Source organism: Theobroma cacao, unplaced genomic scaffold (assembly GCF_000208745.1).
Source record: "Theobroma cacao cultivar B97-61/B2 unplaced genomic scaffold, Criollo_cocoa_genome_V2, whole genome shotgun sequence".
Lineage (NCBI taxonomy): Eukaryota > Viridiplantae > Streptophyta > Magnoliopsida > Malvales > Malvaceae > Theobroma > Theobroma cacao.
Window position 1 is genome coordinate 104,668 of NW_017234721.1, and position 22,600 is coordinate 127,267.

Genomic DNA, 22,600 nt, shown 5'->3' on the forward strand with positions numbered 1-22,600 from the left:
TTTACGAAAACTTAAAATTTTGACTTGGGGTGCAAAATGACCATTTTGCCCCTATTGTGAAAAATATTGCCACCTCTAGTTTTCTTTGTGTTTTCATCATTACACATTATTTATTCGGTCTTATGCCTATTTAGATCTTAAAATATCATAAAACCTTCTTTTGAAAGTTTTTTAAAGAAAATGACGAAACTACCCCTAGCCCGTGTTATTGCGTCTATGCGTAGTTATGAGCCTATAGGAGTTGAGGTCTCACACCAGCTACTTAGAAAAAATGAACATAACAAGCTCTAAAAAATATACCGTAATATTAGTCTTTTGTTCTCTTATCATCATTTACGATATTAAGTATATAAGATGACTAATCATATCCAATTTGTCCCCATGAAAACGTACATTTCAGTTCATACATGTCTCCAATTTTCTATTAAAAAATGAACCCACATTAATTTTTGAAGTTGTATTGAATATCTTATTAGCTATTTAATGAACTTAAAGGATTTCTTTTAAATATAATTATTTATTTGTACATATATAAGACAAAAGTATAAGATGTGATAATTCTATTTTATAGAATTATTTTATTCTAATTTTGTTATTAAATATTAACTAAGTCCTTAATTTTTAATTATATTTTAGTTATTTTTTGTTGTTTTTATAGTTAGTTTATTTTTAAGTAAGTTATTTTAATTTTATGTTTATTTCTTTTAATTTGGTTATTATTTATTAGTTTTTTATATTTTTGTAGGAGCTAAGGGAATTGGGCTTAATTTTGAAAAGTAAAGTGTTGAAAGATCTAAAACTCTACTTGCATATACTTTAGTATTTTGCTCATAACTCGTGCTAGAGAACTCCAAATGCTACGATTCTTAGACCATTGGAAAGTTAAGAAATAGAGCTAAAACTTTCATGAAGATCACTTGACCCAGTTCTGCTTCGAAGATAGAGAAAATTACATTGAAAAATGGTTGGGCATATTATTGCGGAAATGGCTAGCAATTGATGTTTGTTCCCTTCATTACACTTTTAAGCCCAATTAAATGAGTATGTCAACTTAGAGAATTATAGGTTAAGTGTGTTAGTATAAATAGGATATTTTTAAGAGACATTAGGTTAGACAACTTTTAGGGAGATTCAAGAAGCTAAAAGTTGAGGTTGAAACTTAGAGAGCAAGACTGCAAATATTTGCTTTGTTCTCTTCGTTAGCTTTTATTTTCCTTATTACTTTCAATGGTTGAATTTTATATAATGTTATTTGTCTTTGCAATTATGAGTAGCTAAATTTCTTTTTCTAGGATTGCAATTGAACTCACATGTAATCTAAATTTTTAATTTCTTTCTTGCTTATCTTTAATGGGATTTGAATTGTTTATTCTAATTTGTTCTTAATGCTTTTAATTGTCTAATCACCAATTAAATTGATTTAGGAACCTAAACAAACTTGGGAAAAGGAGTTTAGTGTATACTAAAATTGAGATAGCATATGATCATATTAATNTTGTTTATTCTTAATTTGTTACTTAATGTCTTTAATTGTCTAATCACCAATTAAAGTTGATTTAGGAACCTAAACAAACTTGGGAAAAGGAGTTTAGTGTATACTAAAATTGAGATAGCATATGATCATATTAATTGATTTGCGTATAGGATAAGGATATACCTATAGGCCATATGTAGCCAGATCAGAGCCTGAACTTAATGAGTCTATTTTAATTCCAATTCACATAGGGATATAGTGTTTTGGTTAAAATAGATATTTTTATAAGATAAGTTGGGAGACCTTTATAAATAATTGATGACTCTAAGTTAGCAATTCAACCCATTGAAATGATAAAAAACCAAGAGGATTAAGGATCAAAATCGACAGAGAATTGTTCTTCACTCTAGTTTTGTTTTTCTTTCTTTTTCTTTTGCTATTAACATGAATTATTTTCTTGAGAAAACGTTGTTTGCTACAAATATGAAGAACTAGATTATTTTTCTAGGATTGTGGTGGATTTTAATATGTAATTTGAATATTTTGTTTCTCTTTTATTTATTATAAATGGGTATGGTGATGTTTATTCAATTTTGTGCTTATTGCCTTTGATTGTCTGATCCGCAATTGATTGGTTATGGAAATCTAAATGAAACTTTTTTTTTGAAGATTAGAAATCTAAAAAAAACTTGACACATTAATTTTAGATTAAACTAAGTTTGGAATAGCTTATGTTCATGTCACTTAGAAATTAGGTGACCTGATTAGCAATTAAGGTAGACATATGCCTAAATGTCACATGCAGTCCATTTAGAACACTTGCTTAATGAACCATATGTAATTAATTACTATAAACATATAGTGCCTAATTAAGTTAAGTATGTGTATAAGCATCTCGATGGAGACTTATACATAACGTTGGATTCTAGGTTAGCAATACCACCTATGAATTTAAGTATTAGGAGAAATGTATTCCAGATGAAATGTTAAATAAACCCATAATCTTAGGCCTTTAATATATTGTTTTTCTAGTAAATTTTCAGCCTTCATTAGTTTAGCGTTTAACTGAAATTAGGTTTTTAATTAGTCTTTCAAAAATTGAGTTACTTGGATAAAATTAGTTTCTGAAAATTTAAATAATTAGTGAGAATTTAGGAGAAAATCCTTGTGGGATATGATACTGGACTTACTGTATATATTACTTGTTCGATACGTATACTTGCGTGTATTAAATTGACAACAATGACCCTATTAACTCCTTACAGATTAGCTACCACATATGCCAAAGTTGGATCTTTAATAAGTATCTCATTTCTCAACTCTTAAGACAAAGCATTAGTGGGTCCAACTAAAGGCATCTCTGCCCTAGCAAATTTGGTAGTCTTACCTCACCTACCACGCCTCTTACCAGTGGAAATTCATGCCCTTATAGACATATCGATGGGAGCATCTTACTCTACTGTACCCCTAGCTGCCACTTAGGTCTTGAGTGACATCTTGATCTGGATAAGAGTAAACATTAAACTTAACATAGAGGAACAAAGGGTAGGTTCTTAAATAAATAAGGGAACCTATGTAGCCTCCTGTTTTGTGGGTTGTGCTGTAGTTCACAAACTAAAAACAAGACATTACAAAGAAACCCGACACTGTGCTAACTCAAAACAAAAACACCTAGGACTGAAATAGCCTAAGGCTTTGACACTGTATTTGCTATGATCTAAGCTTGAGGCCTATAATCGACATTAGGGTCTAATGAAGAAGTCCCACTCAACCTAAGCAAGCCTCAAAGCAAACAAATTCAAATATTCAAATATGAATCATGGGACGTATCTCCATTTAAACATATATATAAGTATGTATCAAATTTTAACAATATTCATTTTACACTATCTTGTGCCCAATATGTGGAAGTAAAGTACCTTTCAAATATCAAAGTGTAAGCCACCTCGTGGCAAATTCAAAGTATAACATTTATTACTAAAATGTAAATAAAGTTCAAATCCATAACAAATAGACAAGACTAGCAAAGTATAACTCAAAGATAAAAGGCTGACACTTATTGGATACCTTATCTTATTACTTACCAAAACCAACAGAAGTAGCTTCACCAAAAGGTCAGTGGACCAAGCAATCTACTGATTTAAAAAAAAAAATGAGAGAAACTAATGAGTGAGCCATGAAGACTCTGTAAGTAGATACAATGAGGGGGAACAAGCTAAACAGAAGAATGTTTATAAAAATACACTTTCAAACTCAATGCAATAAAGCAAAGTTTTAAATATTTTTAAGTTTCGCTTTCAAAGATTATTCAAATCATTTCAAAAGATTTCAAATATAAACAAAGTTCTTACAGAGTTTAATGGTCAATACCAAAGTCATTTGTATCACAAATAAGCTTTAAGTATCGATATTTCCTATAAGGGTATCAATACTTTTCAAATAAAATGTCTTATAGGGCTTCTTAGGTTCAATGTATCGATACTTTTGTCATAATTATTGTTGTTTAATTTTCTACTCACGCAAGTACACGTATCGTTAACAAGTAATATAATAATGAAGTAGAGTATCGTTTCCACGAAAAATTGTTTAATTCCTGCTGTTAACTACTAAAATTATAACACCTTAATTTTATCCAAATAATAAAAAAAAGAAAAATTAAAACTAATAAACTGAAACTAAAATTAAATAGTAAATAAAACTCACTTAACTACCAGACCTAAGATTATAATATCCCTCAATACTTCATTTGATTATTGTCTCTCTCTCTCTCTTTTAACTTAGTTTAATGATTTAAGTTGCTAACCTAGAGTCCTAAATTATTTACAAGTCTCTATCGAGTTTCTCATAAAAATACATTTTCCAATTCATTTACTATATGTCTATGAAAATTATATTGAAGAAAGATTCATTAAGTTTGTGCTCTAATTTTGACTACATATGGCTTATAAGTGTATATCTACTCTATATGTAAATCAAACTACCTAATCAACTAAGTGCATTCAATCATACGCTATTTTATTTAAGGTCTACCTAAATCTCCTTCATCAAGGTTTAACCTAGGTTTCCAATTCAATCTAATTGGTGATCAGGTAATTAGAAGCATTAAGAACAAAATAAAATAAACAACTTAAATCCATCAAACATAAGTAAAAGAGAGATAAATAATTTTGACTTTATATTGAGTTCAATCATAATCTTAGATTAAAAATTTAGTTCCCCATCAAGTCACACATCATCATTGAATAAAATTCAAACATTAAGAACAAAACCAAGAAAATAAGAGAATAAAAGAAAATATAGAAAAACTCCAAAATTGTATTCTTGATCTCCAAATCTCCTTGAATCTTACAAATTCTTCTTAACTTCAATGATTCTGTAGCTTGACTTTCAAATGTTAATCTAGTGCTTCTTCTTCTTTTTCAAGTCCTTCGAAAAAGGCTATTTTTATAAGCTTTGAAGTTAGGCCAAGTTGGGTGAAAAAAGAAGTCAATTTCAGTTGAGATTTCCTCATCAAACTATGTAAGTCGCAACTTTGCCAAATTAATTAATAGAAATCATAATTGCTCTAGGACTACTACAATGTGTCAATTTCGACAAGATTTTTGACCACCTTTCAGGCTGAACTGAGTGAAATGGTAAATGAAATAGATTTTTCTCTTAGCTTTCCAATGATCCAAGATTCGCTTCATTTGGAGATTTGTAAAGAAAGTTATGGTCGAAATACCGAAATATGTGCAGTGCAAGTCTGCACCTCAAAATTGCTCTCCTTCTTTTACTAAAATTCTTCTTTCAAACACCTACAAAAGAACAAATAAATCAATAACACCCTATCTTAACCACATTAACACCAAATTAAATATAAAATTAACCAAGATTAGATTGACTCACATAAAATAACTAATTTAAAATAATTAAATAAAATGTATTAATTTTTACGCATTACTACGAGAACTAAGCTAAATCGATACTTTTCAAATAGAATGTCTTCTGACTTTCAAGTATCGATATATACCTTAGATATATCAATACATTTCAAATAGAGTGCAATTTTGGGAATCTTTAAAATACAAGTATAGATACTTCCTCTTGGAGTATTGATACTTTCTTTACATAACCTAGTTTTTCAATCAAAATCATATATTCTATGTTTTCAAACAAGTCTATAATCGCTTTAATTCAAATTCTCAAAGTTCCAATACCAAAATTGAAGTGAATTTTCAATTCAAATAGTTTTATTCAAACCACTAACTGATTTAATAATGATCAAAGATGCAAGTTCAAAAGCAATCCATATCTCATTCTTCCAATCCAAATGTCAACTAACGAAGTAAGTAATTTGTGGAGCACTAAGTTAGAAAAACTATCAAAACAAAGAGTCTAGTTCATATCAACGACTAAGCAAATACAAAGTTGTGATGTAGCACCAAAATAGTCTAGTTCATCTTACCATTGACTGAATAACAAAAGGTAGGATCATATCAACTACCAAGCAAATACAAAGGGTGTCGTCACACCTAAATGGTTCGGTACATATAGTCATCAACCTCAAATATACAAAGCATTGTGCACAATGGTTAATGTCTACTGTTGCTAGCTACAAACTCTTAATTTAATAGACTCCACTAAAACATTTTGAAATTTCAAAGTTATACAAAGTTCATTTGAAAACTAAGAAGTGAAATTGTTCATCAACAAAATCGAAAAGGGTCGAGACAAGATTCCTCCATTGCCATCAACCTGTACTATCATTTCAAAGACAAAATGACCTAATGCTATTCAAAATCATTTCATTTCAAATTTCAGAGTCATTCATCTAATCAATTAACAAGCAAATACTTAGAATTTTGAGATATCAAAACATTCAAAGTGCTTGTTCCTAATGCACAAAACTAAATATAAAATAGATATATTTACTTAACATATATAACTTTCATCAAAACATTCAAAACTCATCGTTTCGCACCACAATCCTAAAGTAATTCATGTTACATTGAAAATACCTTTAAATGTGAGATTGTAAATAGAACATGCTTAATTATATCAAAATAATTATAAACACAACATCTACCTGCCTCGTTGAAGTGTGTCTTTCCTTTTAGCACTTTTTGTCAAAAGCTCAACCTCTCTAAAAAGGCCAATTTCTTCAACAACACCTAGAATGAAATTTACGTCATTAATACCTTGTTTTTTGACTCTATTCTTAATAATATTTGATTATCCTTCCAAAAAGTTCTTCACTTAATCCTTAATCCAAATCAGTATCTAAATCTAATCTTAACTATGAGTTTAACTTCAACTAACTACGGTTTATAGTAACTTTATCTTGGTGGGCTTGAAAGTAGAAAAATCAATTTAAAATCTAAATTTTAGGGATAAAAAATGAATTTCTTAGAACCAATAAGTTATGAAAATTATAAGTGTTTTAAATAGCAAAACCTTATCTCCAAAAGTTCTTAAAATTGAAATCCAGCTTCAAATATGAAATTTGGAGCTTTGATATGACTTGGAGGGATGAGAAAAAGTGTCAAGAATGAAGAAAGAAAAGAAAGGCTGAGTTTAGAGAGCAAATTGTTTTAGCCATTTTGGCTAAAGTTTGAGGTGTTTAAGGTATTAAAATGAGGGTGAAAAGACTAATATGTCTATTTTTTTTTTAAATCTACGACAACATATCGATAAAATTTTTAAAAATATTAATATTTTTTTTAGGTAAATATATCAATACATCATAAACATGTATTGTCACATATTCATCAGGATACATTTTTGAGTTTTAAGTATCGATGCTACATGAACAAGTATCGATATTTTTGCTCTAGAATGTAGTTTTAAGCTTAAAACCAAATCCCTTTCGAGTAAACTCAATTGGGTATCAGTTTATATATTTATCTAAGTTATGAATGTGAATTTACATACTCATCAAATTAAGTTGCACATTTAACTTTAAGTAAAGATTGGGGTTTTGCACCTGTAAAATTTTTTGCTCTTGGATCTCATTTTCAATCATCCAAACACCAAAACAAACAATTTACATCAAAACAAACTTACCATATCGACTTATTTTGTTGTACGTTTGTAAATGTTGTTTCATAATAGAAATATCTTCTTCTTACTGAAAAAAATTTATAATATCATTTAATTTCTTACAAAATGTCGTGATATCTCGTAAATAAAGTTGATATATTACGATCTTAATATAGACGAACCCTATATCTTATTGTATAACAATTAACCCGATCAGAATCGGAGTAAAAAGAATAAACCGAACGTCCAGTCGAGGGACTAATGAGACAATTGTGTCCTCGGCGAGGAAGGTAAAACACCGTAATGATTGTTGAGTGGTGTCCACGTGCATGCAGGGAAAAGGCAAATAATTACGAGACGAGGGCTTCAGCTGTAGCTTGGCCCAACGCCTAACTTAGCATAGTTCGGAAACTTTACCCAAGTCACTAACGACCGTTAACCTATAACGGTCAATTCCTGATCTCGAACTCTCTCGTCAGTTCTCAGATAAACGACGACGTCATGTCCCCGTCAAATCCAAGCTGCCAACACTGTCGCAGTGTTGTATTGTAACAGCAGAAAGACATTTTTTTTTGGTTTTCGTGCCTGTCTGGACGATTCACATGTCGTGTGGTCAGGTACCACTCTTGTTTTAAGCTCAGCTTTGCTTTGCTTTGCTTTGCTTTTCCCTTTACTTTACTTTGCTCTCACTCTCTCTCTCCCACTCTTCTTCCTCTTTTTGTGAGACGGCGGAGGCTTATAGATTCTTCAACCTCCTGTCACGCCAAGGGCAGGGCAGGAAGGGAGGATCCTTAACTTCTTCTTGACCGCACTGCTCTTCTTTTTAAGCTCACTTTCTCTTTTTGCTTTCTTTCTTCGAGTTGTTAATTTCTTTGTACTGCTAGCAGCAGCAAATATGAATCTGGATTTCATTCCGCCTGCTACAAATGTTTCTTTTTGCTGTTTGTTAACCATCCAAACCCAATCCATTTCTTAGCAACTCTTCACTATTTCCGAAACATTTCCACCTGTTTTCCTCATCTTTTTTCCTTTATCCGTTTATCAAGAATCTTCACTGGGATTTTGAGCTCTACAACTTATTCAAAATACTGCAGTGAAAGGATGTTCTTTAGAAAAGGTTAAACCATCGGCGGTGCTCAAATCATTTTTCCATTTTCAGTAATAAGTGGTGGTAGATTTTCATTTTCAGCAATATGGATATTACTTCAGTTCTCTGTTTTTTCTGATATGGGTTTCTGGGATGAAGGTTGTCGCTTAGTGTTTCTGCTAACCACAGTTCCCAGATCACCGAGTAGACTTTAGCTTCCACTTGTTGCTAGCTAGATTTGCTTATCGAGTTCCATTTAATCTCTAGCTTCGGTTGTTTCTGGCTTGGAACCAAAAGGTCAGGCCTAAAGTTTAACTTCAAAATTGAGCAGCGGATAGGAAGAATATGGGGTGGGTTTCAGCTAGAGACAGAGTTAATTTTTGGCTTGTGTGTCTGTTATGGATGTTGTGTAGTGTGAGTGGAATTGGTGTAAACTGGGGTACACAGTCATCCCACTCCCTGCCCCCAGACATTATAGTAAATTTGCTGAAAGATAATGGGTTTCAAAGAGTGAAGCTTTTTGATGCAGACTACGGTACACTTAAGGCTCTGGGTAAGTCTGGGATTGAGGTCATGGTGGGAATCCCAAATGACATGCTTGCTTCTGTGGGTGGCAGCATGAAGGCTGCTGAGAAATGGGTTGCCAAAAATGTCTCCGCACATATCACCTCCAATAATGTCAACATCAGGTCAGCTCTTTTCTTTTTTCTCTTCAGTTCAGTTACCATCCTGTTGCTATCTGGTCTGGCAGGAAAAGTCTATATAATAAGTTATCCGTATGTTCTTCCTTGAAATTCTGTTTTAACTTGATCAACAATCAATGAATTTCATCTTTGAAAATTCTTTGTCTATATATCACGTTGAGTCCCACCTTTCTTGCCTGATTTGTCATGTAACTTCTTCTCTGTTTTGTTTTCATTCTGAACTGCTACTTAAGCTGAAGCTTCAGTAATTAAACTTTTGGTGGTCACTCTGAATTTAAATTTGATTATAAAATAATTAGACCTTGGTAATAATTTATTTTGCTAAAGTACCATTTTGATTCCATAACCTGGTTTGACCTGTATTGTTGGGTGCGGTGCTGTGGAAATGAAACTTGTGTTTATGGGAGTTTGTTGGAAGAAAGAATGAATTCTAATATATTTTCCAAAAGGCAATATTATGCTCCCACAATACAACAAAGTCTGAAAACTCTTGAGAAAAATTATGAAAAGTTCTACTAATGAAAATGAAAAGAAAAATAATTTCTTTCTAGGCAAGCAAACGCAATTTTCCTGAAAATAGTTGCCTATAGCAATTACTTACAATTTTCTTAAACTAAAATTTAAATTAGTTTTAATTTCTGAAAAGTTATTCAAGTGCCCCAAGTTTCTAGGGTGGGCTGGGACAAAATTAAAATAAGAATACTGAATTCAAAAGAAGTAATAATTTAACTTTTAGCAAAACTTTTGAAAATTAAAATAAGAAGTTACAAAACTTACCAACAATTGAAGAAAACAGAATAGAAGTTACAAAACTTTAAAAGAGATTAAAAAGATAATAAGAAATAAATAAAAAGGTGTCAGAATTAAAGTTACATGCACAATTTATGGGGTGTTTGGTATAGATGATACGAAGGGTTGATGAGAGTGATAGGAGTGATCCAACTAATGGTGATAGAATCACCCCGTTTCATGTTGTCCAGGTGATCATACTTAGAAGTGATCCTCCATCACCCATGTTGGTAGTATCACTCCTTGAAGGGGTAATCACATCACCTCCTTGAAGAAATTAAAATCAAGCATAATAAGCGACATTCAAAAGAGTCAAAAGAAAATCAAATTAATACTTAACTAGGTCTAAGGCTAACACTGGTTAAAAAATTATAAAGTTACCATATAAATTTCATAGTTTTATGGAGGAGGGGCCTACAAGAAAATTTTACCCTTTTTATTTGAGAGAATACATCTTATACCAAGAGCACTCTAATGTTGATTTCAGTTACCTGATTTGACCATGGCATTGTATTAATTCATGTGGTACAGTGGAAATGAAACATGTGATATGATAGTAGAAAGGATGAGTGGTAATGATTTTTCCTAAAGCCAATTATGCTCCCAGAATACAAGTCTAAAAACTCTCTAGGAGATTGTAAAAGGTTCTACTAATGAAAATGAAAATAATAGTCCTCTCCTTTTATTCTTGGTGAGCAAATGTAACTCTCCAAAAAATAGTTGCCAATTATATCAATTTTCTTAAACTAAAATTAAATTAATCTTTATTTCCTAAAAGTTGTCTGAGTGCCCCAAGTGCCTAATTGTCTTATGAAGACATTTTAGGCTGCATTGCTTGATGATTTTGATACTGGCTTTTCACTTTTTCAAGTATTGCTATAAAGCAAGAAGTAAAGTTAAAAAAGAAATATCATAATTGATTTAATATGGACAAATAATTAAAATGTAACACTAATCATAACATAATTAATTCATATAGAAGTAAAGTTGTGGTTTTTCTTATCTAAAAAAATTATATATTTCATACATGATCATTCAAAATTGTTATTACTTTTTGTATCCAAACAGGTTTTTTACTTTTTGGCTTCCAATAGCGAAGAGAAAATAGTGAAAGCGTAAACCAAATGGAGCCTTAATAAGCTCACTCGTAGTAAGCTCAATAGCACTTTGAGACCACCACTTGCTCATCTTAATACCAACATTTTTGTTGGTTTATGTAAGCAATGCTGTGGAGTAGTGAGTTAAATTAAAAGAATAATAACAGAAGAAACACTTTTGAGATTAATTATAAATTTGCGGAGTCACACCACAATTACTATGGCCTCTCAACCCTTCAAATTGATATTGCTGAATATATTTTCTCAAATTACCTCCAATAACTAAGGAGGTCCTAGCTAGATTCCTTCATAATTAATTTTTCTTAAGGATGATCAACACAACGTGGAATTCTTTATCATTAAGTATTCTTTAGGGTGAGTTAATTCGAAATACTTACTTGCCAAAAATGCACCTAGACACTAGCCACTCAGTTATAAGAAATTATAATACTAAGAATAATTAGCAGCGTAGTGAAGTACCAAAGTTAAGTCTTGTTGTAGTCCATCTGGAAAGAAATGAATGAACAAATTTATGTGTGACTGAAAATGGTTATGAAGAATTTCAAAAGAAAGACTGCTAGCTTTGTGCAATTGTTTTGTCTTCTTCTTGCAGCATAGAACTTTGCCTTCGTTTGGTTTTCTTTTTTTGTTTTTTTTCAGTTTCATTTGATTAGAGAATGTTTTTATGCTGCTTTCCTGTTATTATGATGACTACAACAGGAGTAATGAGCAAACTTTGATTCAACAAGTTCTACTTCATATGATAAAACATGCTAGCCTCTTGTACTGATTTAAAACATATTTTGGTTTAATCCTTTGATTTTGAAAAAAGCAAGCAGCTCATTTATTTTCTTGAACTTCAGTGTTTGTTTTATTGAAGATAAAGATAAAATAAAAGAGATAATGTGCATCATTGGGATGTTCTTTGCTAGATTATCTCTTACATTTACCTTTATCTTTGATATGATTGACAAAATTTATAGTTGAAAAACCTTACAACAAGTTTTAAGAGTTCTTCATTTGATACACACATACACACACACACACACACTTCCTTCTGATTTGGTATCAACAACGATAAACCAACAAACTAATTTCTTTCCCATCACATAGGATCAGTTATATGGACCCTGTTGTGGCATTTTGCCCTATCGTAGGTCATATCCTAAATAAGTTCAAATAAAGTGAGGTCCTTTATAGTAGTTTTCATTTGTGTCTTATTCTCTTCTTAATGTGTGCATCCTCCATTAAATAAAATCTTCACATAGAATGGCATATCTAGGTTTCCTCTTTAAATGTCTTGGCCACTTGAAACGTGATTCTTTCATTTTGTCCTCAATGCAAGGATGGAGCCAGGGAGGCGTTTTCCAAAATCATCCTTTAGCCCCATGACTTTTGAAAGTTTTCTTGTTTATATTTATCTGGCCCCTCCTGGCTTCATAGAATTATTATTTAGCCCAATGAGTTTTTCGTAGTTTTCTCATCTATATACTTGGCCCGCCTTTGAATTTTTTTTTCATATATTTTACGTATCCTTTAACATTTTCAATCTACTTACGCAATTCTTTATTACTTTCTCAAATTTTTTTCATTAATTATACAAATTTCTTACTTCTCATAGCATTTTTGTTTACATGATACATTTGGTTTCAAATACACACACACACTTAACTAGTTAACTTTGCATATAATTTTTTTTTTTCTTTTGTGAAAGTTGTTTCTTTTCATATAATTTTTTAATAAATTGTATATCGTTAATATAAGATAATAATTACAATAACTTGTTTTGAGCCTATGTAATTTTTTTTTTTGAAAGAGATGATTTCATTCCATCATGAAATATCAATCTACAATGTGAGAGGTCTTGGTTAGTTAAATTGAGCCTATGTAATTGTAATCAAAACATTAAAGAATATTGTACTTCATCCTTCCTTGGAAAGGAGGCCAAACAGAAGGATTTCCTTTTGTGCTTTGCTCGAAGCTCAGCCATAGGAGCATTTGGCTCAGGGGTAGCTGCATGTATCTTGCTGCTCAATGAGCGGGTTTTGATCCTCTTTCCCCAAATAAAATCTAACATAAAAAATGCTAATTGACATTTTTGGTCAAACAAACAAACTAAATTTTTAATCATTGTTTCTTGAAAAATTATAATGCTATAAAATTTTAAAAAATAAGACTGGAAAATTTTGAATTAAAATATTTTCAAAACATAATTTTTTTTAAAAGTTTAGTTCTTTAAGATATATTAAAAAATCATGATTAAAGTTGAGTTTGTTGACTAAAATATCAAACAATGACAAACAATAATGCGACAGAGGGATCATAACATTCAAAATAATCATATTCAAATTATTTATGCAATATAATGTGTATGAATAAATTTCATATCAACACCAAGAAAACAACATGTAACTTAATGATTGATTTCTATGATTAACAAATTTAATCCCGAATTTGTTTTATGAAAAGAATTAAAAGCTTGAATATTGGCCTCTTGAAATAAAAAAATAAATCATAATTTTTTTTAAAAAAATAATTAAGGACCAAAAGTATGAGTATTAAATTGCGTTTTTGGAAGGTCAATGAGAGATTTAAGTCTAGCTCTTGGATAGGGGATACATGTACCTACTATTGAGCCAAATGCTCTGGTGTTAGTATGTAGTTACCATTGAGTTAAATGCTCAAGTGTTAGCATCAACTTTTAAACATATAAAAGTGATTTTGTTTTTTGCCCCAAACATGATGTATAGTCCCCCCACCCCTCCCCTCTCCCCTCCTAGATCATGGCTCCATCCTTGCCTCACAGATTGTGGTCCCCACCTTTTGTATTGATTTGATATCAATCAAGGTAAGATTCTTTGTCCTTTTTTTCTGAAAAGCAAGGTGATAATATTCATATAATCTATTAATTTCGGTCAATGATTGGTTCCCTTCAAATATTCTTTTTTAAACACTTATCCTACATGATATTTTATCATGTTGTCAATTAATGAAACTGATTTTATGTATTTGTTTGAGACTGGACTGGACTGGTTTTCTAAGTTTCCCAACACCTTGTTTGTATTTGGCAGGAATTAGATTGTATGATCAAGCATTGTCTGTAAGTTTCTAAAAAATATATACAACTATGGTTTATGAGGGTTGTATCTATAGAGCATCCTAATAATCTTTTTAAAAATAGTTTTAAAAACTTGAATGTGGATAGATAGGTAAAACTTAACCATTTTAAGCATCCTAGTAATCCTTTACCAAATATGCCTGGGATGTTCATCAAAGATTCTCATTTCATCACTCAAATAAAAGTGATAAACCTGGAAGATCTAAGCTATAAAAGTAATTGAATTGACATAAAGTTAATCATGTTGATTTTCAATCATTCATCTATCTTGTCGAAGGCTGCTTTTGTTCTACTAGTAATATGCTATGTCAAACATATTGATCAGTAAAAAGAACTAGTTGCATTTTCAGGCATCCTAAACCAAATTTTTTGGAAGAGGTTATAGTTTGGTACTTCTTCAACTTGGTATAATCCTAGCCTTTGTCTAAATAGCTGTCCCATAACCTGCACTCCCTCCCCCTTCCCCCTCTTCCCTTTCTCCTTGGTTTATCCAGATTACTTGTAAAATGTAGGTTTGCATGTCATAACATTCCTCCAATCGGATTTTAATATTGATTCCACCATTACTTCTGTTACAATGTACATCAGTAATACGAATACAAGGTATTGGGGCTGAGAGCTTTTTTTGCTCAGCTGAAAAAAAATAAAGTAGGCAAAAGGCTTTGGGCTGACACTTACATAATTGAAACATCCAAAAAAGGTTAACTTTGCTTGGGCTTTTTTCCCTCCATTTTGTTGCTCTCTGAAAAAATGGCCAGTCACCTCTAGGCATGACTAGTTAGTGGAAGATATACTTCATAGCAACTTCAGTTATAGTTGGTGTTGATAGGGTTGCATTAGATGTTCTATCTTTTGTGTGGTTAAAGCTTTAGGCTTGTTATGCCCCTATCACTGCAATCACCCTGCAAATTTGCCTGAAACTTCATTTTTGCTTTTACAATGTTATCCGATGGCTTATGTGAGTTGACATTTGATCTTTTGCTCTTAAACTGATTAGCCACATTGTATATGATGCAAAGCAATTGACAGGGGAATTTGATTTGTTGGACTGTTGCAAGTATAATAATAGTTCACTTCCTAACAACTTCAATATCATTTTTGGAATATCCCTTAAGAAGTATTTACTCATGTATTTGACCTTTTTCCATCTTCTGGTCCACACCTCTGAGATGTTGAAACTTGACATAAATTTAGGCATACTCTGGGATTGCCAGGTTTCATTCTTTAATTTCCATTACATTGTTTTGTCATTTCCCCCCACTTAGCTTCTGCTTTGCCTACAGATATGTTGCTGTTGGTAATGAACCTTTCTTGGAGACATATAATGGAAGCTACCTTAATATAACCTACCCTGCTCTTCGGAACATCCAGTCTGCCCTGGTCAAAGCTGGGCTTGGAAGCCAAGTAAAGGTTACTGTTCCCCTCAATGCTGATGTTTATGCAAGTTCAAGTGGCTATCCATCTGGTGGTGACTTCCGTGCTGATATCCATGACCTCATGCTTATGATTGTCAACTTCTTGAGTGTTAGTAGTGCTCCCTTCACAGTAAACATCTATCCCTTTATAAGCCTCTATGCTGATGCCAACTTCCCGGTTGAGTATGCATTCTTTGATGGCAATGCATCGCCACTAAATGATGGTGGGACGTTATATTACAACATGTTTGATGCTAACCTTGATACCCTTGCACATGCATTACAGAAGAATGGATTTGGAAACTTGCCCATTATAGTTGGGGAGATTGGGTGGCCCACTGATGGAGACCGAAATGCTGATGTAGAGTATGCTCGACGATTCAATCAAGGTTTTATGTCTCACATTTCTGGTGGGAGAGGAACCCCAATGAGACCTGGGCCAATAGATGCCTATTTATTTAGCTTGATTGATGAGGATGATAAGAGCTCTGCTCCAGGAAATTTTGAACGCCACTGGGGGATATTTACTTTTGATGGGCAGGCCAAATACCCTCTCAACCTTGGTACTACAAACTCCGGAGCTTTAGTTCCTGCGAAAGGTGTAAAATACTTGGAAAGGAAGTGGTGTGTGATGAAGCCTTCAGCCAGACTTGATGACCCACAAGTAGAACCAAGTGTGAGCTATGCATGTGGACTTGCTGACTGCACTAGCCTTGGTTATGGGACATCTTGTGGAAATCTAGATGCTAGAGGGAATATATCTTACGCCTTTAACAGTTACTTTCAGAAAAATAACCAGCTTGAAGTAGCCTGCAAATTTCCAAATATTTCAATGATCACAAAAACGGATCCCACTCCAACGGCAGGAAATTGCAAATTTGAGATAATGATCCAGCCCTATTATGAATCTGCAGGACGGGATTTGAGTGTGCCCAGAAGCCTTTGGACTTGGTTTATGTTCTTGTTCATATTTTGCTAATGCTTCTATGAACTCGAAGGCTTGTAATTGAGGTATCGTTGTTCTACAAACAACGAACTATTCAAATGATGACTGTTGGAAGGTGTAGTTGATGCTGTGAGAGTGATAAATGTACATGTGTCCCTCTTGAATTTTGCTATCCAGAAGACAAACTTTGAAGCTAATTATTTTGATTTAGAATTAACTCTGAGTTGGATTTAATATTTTGATATGAGGTGGGTTTAGGACCCTCGATTAGTGGACTGGTAGCTCTACGGCTTTGTTACAATGAATCAGAGCAACCTCAGGCATCCAGGGGCTTTAATCATGTTGGTTTGGTTTTCAGTTTATTATATATATATATATATATATATATATATATAGGTTTAGCATAAATCAGTTACTTGGGGAGTTTAGTTGAAGGAAAACTCATTGGAACATCCTGCTTTACTTGGCATACTGTGTTTGGTACCTTTTACTCTCTCCCAATGGATGGAAACCCCAAAAGAATCTTCAATGAATCTTCGGCTAAGTTTCAATGGGCTGTAGAATGAAGTAATTCCATCATAAGCCTAGTAACCATGGGTTTTGTTAATGAGTGTCTTGAGTAATTCTTACGGTAGTATTTTCTTAAAATTATTTTTATATTATATGTTAGTATTTTTTTATTATAAAAAATGCAGTTGTTGATACATAATTTTATGATTTATTATAGATTAAATAAAGATATTTCTTTTTAATAATCTTTAACATCTTAATAAGCTTAGTCAAGATGGGTGCAAATTTTTTTGTTCTCGAAAGTAGATATTTTTATTCATTATATTTTCAAACTGTCATTTTTGTGAATAATTTATATTGATTAAAATTGTTATTTATAATTATAAAATTAATGATAAGAATTTTATTTTTCATTAAATCACTTAGAAAATGATTTGTTTGATTTAAAATTGTTTGTTCATTGTAATTTTAAATTTTAGTCATTAAGTTGAAAAAAATTAAAAATCAATTTAGATTTATAATGAAAAGTAAATTTCATTATAATTATTAAAAATTCATATGTATATTTATTATTCAACAATCAATAAAATTTATTATTGATGGGAGTAAGGATGGCCCAATTTCTTTGGATGCCTCCGTCTGTACCTGCCTTGACTTAATATTGAGATACCATTTTAATACGTAACTTAGAAACCATTTTTCAGCTTGACGTGAATCTAAATATATCGTAATGATTTTATTTTAATACACTGCTTATCAAAAATGATTTCTTAATATAAATAAAGTCTTAAGTACATATAAAGATTTTATATTGATAAGTTAATTTTTTAATTAATATATTAAATCACAATTTTACCCTAAATTTGCTTTTGACTTGACTCGTCCTATCTCGATATCTTGATTTTCAAATAAAAAAACCTCCCATTGTCAGTTTTGGGGTATAGTCAAGCCCGTGAGGTTTGGATTCTTTTTGCCATCCCTATCCCTAGGTAAGTATCAAGGTTCGAAAATAGTAAATGTTAAATTTTTATTATCTTTTACCATTATTTTTATATATTTACATCAAGATTTTAAGAGTATTATGTCTTTATTTGGTTTGACTTTTTTTCAGCTCTTAAAAATAGAAACTATGCCAAACATAATTTTGGAAAGCTCTTAAAAAAATAGCTTTTTTAAAGAATAAAATTAAAAAAAAAACACATCACTTTTTCAAGGAATGCCCCTCTCTCTTAACGGTCTTCCCTTTTCCCTCCATATGCAAATCACCATTCTCCAACACAAATCGTGATTTCTCTCTCCTATACTTATCTTTACAATGACTACTAAAAAAAATAAAAGACCCAACAATAGAATAGTTAAATTCAGGATTTCTTTTGTTCTTACAAAAATTAAGAGAAAAGAAGACCCAAAATTCAAAGTTGTATTTGTTATGAATATTTTTGTGAATATCCATTTATTTTACCTACCTAGTTTTGGATGTAAATTAGATTGGATCAACCTTAGGATTTAATCCATCCATCTAATCCCTTAATTCATATTGTAAATTCAATCTAAATAAGGGGTTATTAGCCTATAAAATAGGCCATTCACTTCATTTATAAATACATACTTGAATAAGATCTTCTTACTTCTTCTAAATACTTTATTTCCCTCTAACTACTTTCTCTTATATTTCTTTTATATTTGTTCTCTTAAGATTTATTTTATAACACGTTATCAACACGATTCTCTCATCTCTCAAGGTTTAGAATTATTATGTTTTCATCATCTTCAATGATTGGATTTTGATATCTGATTTTAGAAAATTAGGTAAGTGACTTGATATCTCTTTAGTATTTCCATTCCCTAAAAATCAACCTTAATATGAATTTTACTATCATGTTGTATATATTATATTTTATCCCTTAATTGAAAATTGAATTTGCTATTATATTGTTATTAATGAAAAATTATAAATGTTCATTCCTTGAAGTGAATGCGACAAATGAGTTATTAATAAAAAATTACAAATCCGTTCATTCCCTGAAGTGAATGCAACATCATTTAATAATTATGGTCATAATCATAAATCCATATATTCCTTGAAGTGAATGCAACATCATTTAATAATTATGATGGCTATAATAATTTACACTATCACTATTTTAATTAAGGATATTTTATCACCAGAAGTTGATGGATAATTTTACCATCAGAATCTAAGAATAATTTTGTCACAAGAAGTGGATAAATAATTTTACCACTAGAAGTGGATGGACAATTTTACCACTAGAAGTTGATGGACACCTTAACCCACTAACCCACGAGAAATGAATCACCCACCAAAAGTAGATAGATACTTGTAACCTACAAAAAGTAGATGAATACTTTCAATCCACTAAAAGTGGATGAATAATGAAAAAGACAAAAATGAAAAAAAAAGGATTATAGAAAACATATTGTCATTGATATGGCATGAAAAACCATTGGTCAGTACCTGTTGTACGTCTTGAATTTTATCAAATATCACTGAAAACTACAACATCTTGTGATGATTTTAATCATAACTAAGTTGATATAGCACATCAAGATATTTGTCCACCTGGAAAGAGGAATTGATTATATGATTGGTAATGGAAATATCTATTATTGATTTTCTTGTTCTGAAAAAAGAATTGATCATTTAATTGATAATAGAAATATCCGATAATAAACTTAATAGTAATTGATATATTTTAGTATAAATATATTATGAAAATGTTTTAATATGTTTTCATTATATTTTAATGATATGTTCTCATTATGTGTTTTAATTATGTATTTTTGTGTTAACTTGTAACTTTCCTATCGTATATATCTTATTTTATTAAAGAAAAATATGGATATTCATCTTGTTGGATCCAAGATTCATAATGTAAATATACGTCTAGTAGACATTGCTACAACACACACTATATGTAAAGACAAGAAATATTTTTCCCACTTAACAATGGAAAAAAATTGATGTCAATATAATATTTATTAGTACAAGATTAATTGAAAACTCCAGAAGAGCTAATATTTTACTACCTTGAGGAATAAAGTTTATAATAGAAGATGTGTTATTTTTTATTAAATCTTAAATAAGTTTATTAAGTTTTAGAGATATTCCTAAATAGATATCATATTGAGACAACGAATGAAAAAGACAATTAATACCTCTATATTACATCTATTATCTCAAGTAGGAAGTGTGTGTGGAAAAAAATTAATCACTTTGTTTTTTTTTTTTGGATTAAACTACACAAATATTAGAATAATTGAAACCTATATAATAAACCAGAAGTTTACTAATGATTTTAATGTTTGGCATGACTGGTTGGACCATCCTAGATCAATAATTATGTGAAAAATTATTGAAAATTAATATGATTATTCATTGAAAAACCATAAGATTTTCAATCTAATGAAATACTCATGTGCTACGTGCTCTTAAGGTAAATAATTTATAAAGCTATCATCAGTTAAAGTTGAGGCTGAATTTCCTATGTTTTTGAAATATATTTAAGATTATATGTGGATTCATACATTCACCATGTGAACCACTTAGATATTTTATGGTTTAAATCGATGCATCGACTAAATGATCAATGTGTAATTATTATCAAGTTGCAGTTTGATATTTACAAGATTAATAGCCCAAATCATTGTTTGGAAGCACATTTTTTTGATTATGTAATCAAGACAATTCGTCTTGACAATGCTGGTAAATTTACATCTCAAGCCTTTAATATTGCATATTAATTGGAATAACTATGGAGGAATCTATTGCTTATGTTCATACACAAAACGGTCTAGTAAAATCATTTATTAAATATTTCCAACTGATTGCAAAGCTATTATTTATGAAATTAAAACTCTCAATTTCTGTTTGGAGGCATACCATTTTGGATGCAACAGTAATTGTATGCATCAGGCCAAATGAGTTATTAAAAATTTTTTCCTAATACAATTGGTTTATGATCAGGAATTAAATATTTCCTATCTAAGAATTTTTGGATGTGTGATATATGTTTCAATTGCTCCACCACAACATACAAAGATGGGTCATCAAAAGAGAGTAGGAATATATGTTGGATACGAATCTCCATTTGTAATTAAATATATAGAATTATCAATAGGAGATTTATTCATGACAAAGTTTGTCAATTGTCATTTTGATAAAATAATTTTTCCAACGTTAAGGGGAGAAAATAAGCAGCTGGAAAAGGAATTTTTTAGAATGAATTATCATTGTTTAGTTTTGATCATCGTACAAATCAATATGAACTTAATGTTCAAAAGATTATTATTTTTCAAAATATAGTAAATAAGTTGCCAAATGTATTTACTGACCTAAAAGAATAACTAAATCTTATCTACCAGCTGCAAATGCTCCTATTAGCATTAATGTCCTTGTAGGACAAGGCAAGCCAGAAGCGTGGAGACCAATCGATTTCAAAGATAAAATCTGCAACGACCACTCTCCGGTCGCTGCCGGCGTCCAAGACTTTCGAAAAAGACCCGCCAAGTCTCAAACAAGCCTGTCTAGAATTTGCTCGTTAATCCACTACATTCAATCACCATATAATATTGATACTTTCATATACTAACTTGAACCATAAATATAAAAATCAATACAAACTTTTTCCTTTTTATTTGTAAGTATATGTATTAAAATCTATAATCTCCAAATTAATGCTTATGTAAAAATTTAGAATTTGTTTACAACTTAATAAATAAAATGCTACGACTTGACCTCTAACAGCGAAGCGACTCGAAATAAAATGCTAGGAGATGCCTTTACCTATTCACAGTAGATCGAATGTGTCACTGACTACATGCTAGGCTGATCCCTATCTGCAAAAGGGAAAATAAAGGGTGTGAGTCTCATCGACTCAGTGATAATCATCGACTCAGCGAGTAGGGCGTAGATGGGAAACAAGTAAACGACATATCAGTTTAATATAAAAATGTAGATTATAAAAACAATTCGTTTCAAACGGGGATTTGTGCCTTATATAAAAATTGAGAATTTCTTATAAAGTATAAATAATCGAGGTAATAAAATTTTTTTCACATCAAAATATATTAATAATCATTTTCGAATCAAATCAATAAAATTTAGCAAGCTCCCGCAAAACCAAATAATATTTAAAATCATGCCCAAATCATAACTCGCCCCATATGCGAGGAATTACAGATTTATTTCACAGATAAACATATAGGAGAGCTGCGAAAAGCCGTTTAATTCCTTTTTCACCATGCAGAGAAATATAATTCATAATATTAAAACTTATTTCAACTCATATAAAACCATTACATTTTTATCAAAAATAAACAACATGGCTTATGACTTTCTTAAAAACTTGGCTTGTGCCAAAATCATTCTCATACTCGGTTGTCAGGGATACCTTGGCCTGGGGCTATCCCAACCGAATC

General features: G+C 31.0%; 1 protein-coding gene across 1 annotated transcript; it reads left to right on the forward strand.

Moving 5' to 3' along the window:
• The first annotated feature begins 8,165 nt into the window (after positions 1-8,165).
• Positions 8,166-16,991, forward strand: LOC18589512 (glucan endo-1,3-beta-glucosidase 6). The gene is made up of 2 exons (XM_018129745.1): positions 8,166-9,271; positions 15,574-16,991. Exons 1-2 carry the CDS (start codon positions 8,928-8,930, stop codon positions 16,682-16,684), a joined length of 1,455 nt encoding a protein of 484 aa, XP_017985234.1. The 5' UTR covers positions 8,166-8,927; the 3' UTR covers positions 16,685-16,991.
• The last annotated feature ends 5,609 nt before the right edge of the window (positions 16,992-22,600 follow it).